The sequence below is a fragment of the Scardinius erythrophthalmus genome, assembly GCF_964197995.2.
Source record: "Scardinius erythrophthalmus genome assembly, chromosome: 17".
Taxonomy (NCBI): Eukaryota; Metazoa; Chordata; class Actinopteri; order Cypriniformes; family Leuciscidae; genus Scardinius; species Scardinius erythrophthalmus.
In genome coordinates this window covers 22,445,299-22,452,677 of record NC_138237.1, presented here as the reverse complement: position 1 = coordinate 22,452,677, position 7,379 = coordinate 22,445,299, and the positions used below count along the sequence as shown (strand labels likewise).

The 7,379-nt window shown below is 36.1% G+C and overlaps 1 protein-coding gene across 1 annotated transcript; it reads left to right on the top strand.

Annotated features, from left to right (window-relative positions):
* Positions 1-17: 17 nt before the first annotated feature.
* Positions 18-7,376, top strand: grpel2 (GrpE-like 2, mitochondrial). The gene is made up of 4 exons (XM_081390820.1): positions 18-436; positions 3,294-3,453; positions 5,871-5,952; positions 6,037-7,376. Exons 1-4 carry the CDS (start codon positions 360-362, stop codon positions 6,369-6,371), a joined length of 654 nt encoding a protein of 217 aa, XP_081246946.1. The 5' UTR covers positions 18-359; the 3' UTR covers positions 6,372-7,376.
* The last annotated feature ends 3 nt before the right edge of the window (positions 7,377-7,379 follow it).

Sequence of the window (7,379 nt, the reverse complement as noted above, 5' to 3'; positions counted from 1 at the left end):
CCCCCTGAGGGTCCCTGGACCCCAATTTGTCTCTGAGTTGGCTGTGAGTCTGAGTGGGTGGTCCTTGCCTGGGGCACAAAGGAATTACAACCCCTGTAGCACCGCAAAGCAGTGTTGTGTATAATAAAGGGTTCAATCAGTCAAATACAGCTCTGAAGAAAAACAACAACACCTGTCTGATTTAATGGATTTACAATAGAAGATACATTACCGTGGACGTAGGATTTCACCTTTTTTTGCAGAACCAGTAGAGCGAGATTCAGAGTTGTTTTAATGAATCGACTCGCTGATTCTGAACAGTGACTCGTCGAGCAGGTCACGCGCGCACGTCCCGACCACCCACATACGCGACTGAGGAAATGGCCGTGCGCTTTCTGACCGCAACGAGAAGATATCCAATCGATTTGTGCAGGCTGACACCAAGTGCGGTCACCAGGTAAACATGACATTTAGAGTAATATTTAGATAAATGTACAAAATAATGCGAGAAAAAGAGGGCTTTGCTCATGTTATCGTCAATCTAACCGTTTAAAGTGTTGTGGGGAAGCATCGCTGCTAACTAGCTAACGAGTGAGTTAACGGTTTAGCGAGACGCAAACCTCAATGTAACCGATAAATATACAACCCAGACGAGTTTAAATTTGTTCAGAAATGACAAACACGTCGACCATTTTTAGTTCTGTAGTTTCGTTTTCAAGTTGGTTGGCATAGCAAGAATACCCCATCAATCACATCTGGCACCTTTTATATCACATATGTGGCTTTCTTTAAAACGTTTTGTCCTTAACGGAAATGAACTGTAACAAGGCTATTACAATCTGTATTGCAATAGTGTCAAAATTAGAAAGTAAGTTACACCGGCAAGACTCTTAATGGGTTTTCAATATTTCAGGGTTTGTTTAGTGTTTTCATGTAACTTAGTGTAGTAATCAGTCATATGGCTCCTTTACTATAATGTTACATGTGTAGCAGCTAATTGTCTCATAATGATGATTGTTGTTTATTGCATTCCGTTTGATTCTCTTTGTTCGCGGCACATGCCAACCTAACTCTCTTTTGTCTCAAGAAACTTCAGCCACATGTGATCTCAAAATTTAACCCACATTAAAAATTCAAGACTTTATTTTTTAAATTATGCTTTTAATATTTCATATTTATTAACAGTTTTCTATCAAATAAAATATTAAATAACTTAAAATAAAGGATTGATACAGCTGACAATTGAAAGAAACAGTTTATATATATATATATATATATATATATAAATGGGGGCTGGTATTAGTACAACATGGCCACTTTTTAACTAAAACGTGGGAATTGATTGGTTATTAAATCATGTCATGTGGCTAAGAATTAAGTCATGGGAGTGAATCCATAATTCGTGACTATGTTACCTATTTTCTACCCCGCATGTCTTGTGTGGAGCTCTGTTATTCTGTTACATTACTGTGTACATCAACTATAATTTTAATTTACAAAATAAATCTCCATTGTGACATGTTTTTACATCCATCACAACAAATCCATTCCTCTCCACTTATGCCAAACTATTTATTGTGGCATTACCGGTGCTGTGTAGTGTTTTAGGGAAAACAATTATCCAAGTGGCCTTTTACCCTGAGGGGCATTTATCTCCATTGTATCCTACCATAGAGAACACTGAGTTTAGGGTTAAAGTTTTGTTGTTTCATGTAATGTTAGTTTGTCAATCAGATCTCAATGCAGAAGAAGAAACAAAGAAACATGTTACATAAGCATTGCAGTATTGTGTTCAGCATAATGCTGAATACTATAGTCCTTTAACTGTGGTGTAAAAGGCATTTTGATTGATTTACAGGTTTTAGAAGCCGCCTAATACAGTGCTATGCATAAGTCTAGACACCCATGCTAAAGTTGACTAAAAAGAGGAATAAAAATTTAACTTAATGCCTTAATTAAAAAAAAAATAGGAAAAATCCAACCTTTAAGGACACCAATTTTCTTTGTGAATGAATAATGTATCGTAAATAAATAAATGTTCTTCCTTAAAATACAGGGTGCATAAGTCTGGGCACCCCTATGTTAAATTCCCATAGAGGCAGGCAGATTTTTATTTTTAAAGGCCAGTTACTTCATTGATCCAGGATACTATGCATCCTGATAAAGTTCCCTTGGCCTTTGGAATTAAAATAGCCCCACATCATCACATATGTTATGTTATGTTTCTTTATTGTCCCCAAGGGGCAATTTGTTCCACAGCAGCCATTGGCACAACCAACACATAAATACAGTAAAAGATTCAACAAAATGAACAATAAGTTGTTCAAAAAAAGAAAAAAATAAATAACACAATTAACCCATAGATATCATCCCGGAAAGTTACAAATTGCGATGTTTAGACCTGGTTCAAGTATTTAACAGTTAATGGTACAAATGATCTTGTGTATCGGTTTGACTTTGCCTTTCTAGAGAAGGCAAACCTTCTCCCTGACGGCAAGAGCCGAAACTCTGTGTGTAGAGGGTGATAAGGGTCTGCCAGAATGGCATTTGCCCTCCGGATACACCTAATCTGGTAGACCTGGCTCAGATCATTAAGATTGACACCAGTAATCTTCCGACACTGTTTAACAAAGCTTCCCAGCCTATTCTTTCCAATCAAATTAAGATTGCCGAACCAACAGATCATTGAAAATGTGAGAATTGACTCAACAAATGATAAATAAAACATTTTCATAAGTGAACTTTCAACATTAAAACTCCTCAGTTTCCTTAAATAAAACAGTAGCCTTCACCATACCTAGAGATTGGCATGGTTTTATTTCAGTTAGCCTAATAGCTGGTTTGATTTGCATTGAGAGATGATCTTATGGAAAGTACTCCATGCCAATCTCTAGGTATGGTGAAGGCTATGTGATGATGTGGGGCTATTTTAATTCCAAAGGCCAAGGAAACTTTATCAGGATGCATAGTATCCTGGATCCATGAAGTAACTGGCCTTTAAAAATAAAAATCTGCCTGCCTCTATGGGAATTTAACATAGGGGTGCCCAGACTTATGCACCCTGTATTTTAAGGAAGAACATTTATTTATTTACGATACATTATTCATTCACAAAGAAAATTGGTGTCCTTAAAGGTTGGATTTTTCCTAATTTTTTTTTAATTAAGGCATTAAGTTCAATTTCCAAAAGATGATTTTTTATTCCTCTTTTTAGTCAACTTTAGCATGGGTGTCTAAACTTATGCATAGCACTGTATTAAATACAATTTTCATTCTGATGCAGTGATAATGCTCAGCAATTTTCTTTCCTCCAGGTCCGTTGTAGGCCTCTTCAGCACTGCGGCAGAACAGCGTAGTGCCGGTGACGACTGCCATGGTGACGATGGAGATGACGACCACGATCACTCTGTGACACATGTCAGGACGTTGGAGATGAGAACCAGAAAACTGGAAGAGCAGGTTCATGACCTCACGGTAAATTCACATTGTTTTATTTAATTTAGTCAAGTATTGTTTGTATAGGGATAATTATCAGCTGTTGTATTGACAAGGTTGGTCAAGATGCACACCAGTAAAAAAAAAAAAAAAGTCTAAGGCACATTTATAAAAGCTACTTAAATGTCCTAAATAAACTAAGGCTTAATCTAAACCCTGTCTGTGAAACCAGGCCTATAAACTTCTGGGCATTTTAGTCTAGTTTTAGTCAATGAATGGTTAAATTGATAATCACAATTTTTTTGCTCAACTATAATCGCAATGATTTTTATTTTTATTTTTTACATTTCATCAGAATTATTTCACTTTCACCTATAAGACAATATTATGTCAACTCAATCTTATGGTTTATTTGACCTTCTTTAGTTTCCTGATTTATTATAGACTTTTTTTATCATATAAATGAACACTTACGCTACATGATGAAAACTGGTAAAACAATAAACGTCTCAAAAATGAAAGCCATAAAATTCGTAATCATTTTTCAAAATTACATTTAATATTTTTCTGTTAAAAAACAACAGCACTTTGTATTGTCACACAGAGGTTGTATAAGCATTTATTCAGCAACCACAATCGCAAATATAGTCTAGATCCATGTTTGGATTTATTACAGTTCATCTCTGAGAAGGTTTGATCGCAGATTTAGTCGCAGTAAACCGTGTAAGCTCCTCGTGACAGAACACAGACCGACTGAATGACACTTTAAGCAGAATATCTCAGATGGAGATCACTAAACTCCAGCTTAATTGTTTGTCCGTTTTTTTTTTTTTTTTCATATCATTGCCTCTTCTTCTGCAGTGTCGAGAGAGCGTGTGCACATGGTTACCAGATTGCAACGATTAAGTAAAACACCGGACAGAAAATGTATCCTTTTAACAGAACATCTTTGATTGGGGGATTCAAACTCGACATCTGGAAACCGCAAAAATGAAAGCCCATAGAGGCTTTTGTAACTAAATTTTAGTCTCGTCTCTTTTTTTGTCAGCGATATTGCATGTTGATTAGTGCTGGGTACCGACTCCGAGTTCGATACTTTTTAGGTACCGACCGAATTGCATCGATACTATCGAGTATCGAAAAATGACTTGTTTTTCGGTACCAGATTTCGATACCTAAGGGGTTAACTCGTCAATGTCAGTGCTCAAACAAATACATATGAAATGCACAACGACACGCCTAAAGTCGCTCACGCACATACACGCAAACTCTACACACACAAGACGCGCGGAACTCTCCGCGCACATACTCATATGAGACGCGCGCACAAACTGTCCACGCACATTCTCTTATGAGACGCGAGCACACACACACAAACTGGCGCACACACTCACAATACACCCTAAAGATGTGGAAAAGTCGATCAAAAGTGTGGCTACATTTCTCCAGGCTCGATGCCAACAGCCCGCGATGCAGTATTTGTGGTAAAATAATTGCTAAAATAATTACCGCGACAGATATGATGAAGCCCTTGACAGAGCACGGAGTAAACATAAGAGCAGAAAGTTGCTCCGTCTTTGACTGGTAAATGAAGAGATACCTTGTTGATCACTCTGACTGTGTTTATATTGCAATAATGACCTACTGAATGTAGGCTACACTGCCGTTCAAAAATGTGTTGGTCAGAATTTTTTTTCAGTAAGGATGCATTAAGTGATCAAAAATGACCTTAGAAATCTTTTGTAACATTACACATGTTTTATTTCAAATAAATGCTGTTCTTTTGAAATTTATATTCATCAAAGAATCAGCGTATCATAGTTTCCAAAAACTGTTTTCATATTTCTGAAGGATCATGTGACACTGAAGTAATGATTTTGAAAATTCAGCTTTGACAACACAGGAATAAATTACATTTTGAAATATATTCAAATAAGATTTTAAATTGTAATACTATTCCACAATATTACAAGTTTTACTGTATTTTTGATCAATTTGTGCACTTACTAGGAGCATGAGTCAAACTGAAAAAATAAAACCAAAGTTTTTTTTGAGGTAATGTGTTATGTAATCTTGTTAAAATGGATTTCATAAAATTGGAATCGAAAAAAGTATCGTTCAGGAACTGGTATCGAAATCAAGGTATCGGTATTGGTATCGAAATTTTTTGAACGATACCCAGCCCTAATGTTGATATAGTCACAGTTATCGTTTAATGATGTTGGTGTCATCTCGTTTTAGTCGTGGAAAAAAAAGGTTGTTGACAAACATTTTTCGTCTGATTTTTTTTTTTTTTTTTTTTTTACAAAATGAACTCTAATTGCTATAAATAAATTGTATAAGCCTATCTGCATTATGTTACCCATCAGGGTTAATCAATGTTGTATCTGCTGTTTAGTTGTTTTTCCATTTTTGCTTTTGGTAATTGTTAATCAAACTCTTTGTACTTTTCAAAGGAGAGATACAAACGAGCCATAGCTGACTCGGACAATGTTAGAAGAAGAACACAGAAATTTGTTGAGGACGCCAAACAATTCGGTAACCTACTTTAATTTAGCCACACATATTGCTAATAGGTGTTGACATTGCTTTGTTGCATTAAACGTTACGCTCCTCCTGCAGGGATTCAGAGTTTCTGCCGTGACATTGTGGAGGTCGCAGACCTGATAGAGAAGAGCGCAGAAGTTGAGGAGAGAGATGGAGTGCAGCAGCTGACGCAATACCTGGCACACATACAAGGCCGGCTGCAGGACGTCTTCACCAAACATGGACTGGAGAAGATGAGCCCCGTGGGAGCCACCTATGACCCTTATCAGCATGAAATCGTCTGTCATACTCCAGCAGAGGGAGTGGAGCCCGGCTACATAGCTGTGGTCAAGCAAGATGGTTACATGCTACATGGACGTACCATTCGCCATGCCCATGTGGGTATTGCTGTGAAGACACAGGAGCAGTGACAGATACTCTTGCTTTATTTTCTTACACCCTTAGTATGTTCTTACATCTCTAGACAACTACACGTTTGACTTACTCTTTAAAGTAATGGTTATTTATATATATTTGTAAATGTTTCTTTTGGTTTTTCTAACTTGTAACTCTACACAGATAAATTAGGCTGTGTTATTTGTGTTTTAGTTTGTTTTATTTTGAACCCAGATTTACAGTTTGTCCAATGCCCATTTAATGTCTGGAAAGATTCATTATTGTTTTTGTGTGTGTTAAAGACAGTATAATAAGAATCATGGTGTTAAATTGACTCGGAAATATGCACTTTACACCCTTGTCATGGTGGTTTCTGTAAGTGATTAATAGTCTCGGAGCTTGAGGGGAAAAGCAGTTATGACTTTAAATGGAAAGTTACTAACACTTTGTAAGGTTCTATATGCTTATCAGTAGTTAATGATGTAGGCATCATGAATTAACAATGAACAGTCATGTTTACAGCATGTATTGATCTTGGTTAATGTTCATTTAAAAATATACCATTCATATCAGTTCATAAAATATAATTTTAATGTTGACTTAAAATGCAGTAAAAGTGTTGGTAAGTTAATGTTAACATATAGAACATTATTGTAATCTTCCCAGAAAGTTATTGGCTGTTGAATGTTTCAAGTATGTGCTATATGCCACCATTACCCAAAAATAAATGCTAGAAGGTTTCTCTTTTAGAGAGGAGAAATGCACATGAGATGTATATGTCCAAAGTGGAATTGAACAATGTTGTTTGGGAGATAACGTTAACAAAAATATGTATATGTATTTATATTGTTTGTAATGTTTTGCCCTGCTAGTTTGCTTCTTTTGGTAACTGAGAAGAAAAACTGTTAGCTATTTACATTTTCGTTTAAAATAAGGTTTTTACAGATGTATTCTTTTGTAAATGTTGAAAACGATTAGTTTGAGTGTATGTGTGCGAGTCAGAGGTCTTCTTGACTGAATAAAATCTCATCTTTTGTTCATTC

Bases quoted from the DNA above. Each gene is read 5' to 3' on its own strand.
- grpel2 (XM_081390820.1), top strand. From the start codon at position 360: ATGGCCGTGCGCTTTCTGACCGCAACGAGAAGATATCCAATCGATTTG. The intron at 3,454-5,870 runs GTAAATTCACAT...TACTTTTCAAAG, and splicing joins AGCAGGTTCATGACCTCACG to GAGAGATACAAACGAGCCAT. The intron at 5,953-6,036 runs GTAACCTACTTT...CTCCTCCTGCAG, and splicing joins TGAGGACGCCAAACAATTCG to GGATTCAGAGTTTCTGCCGT.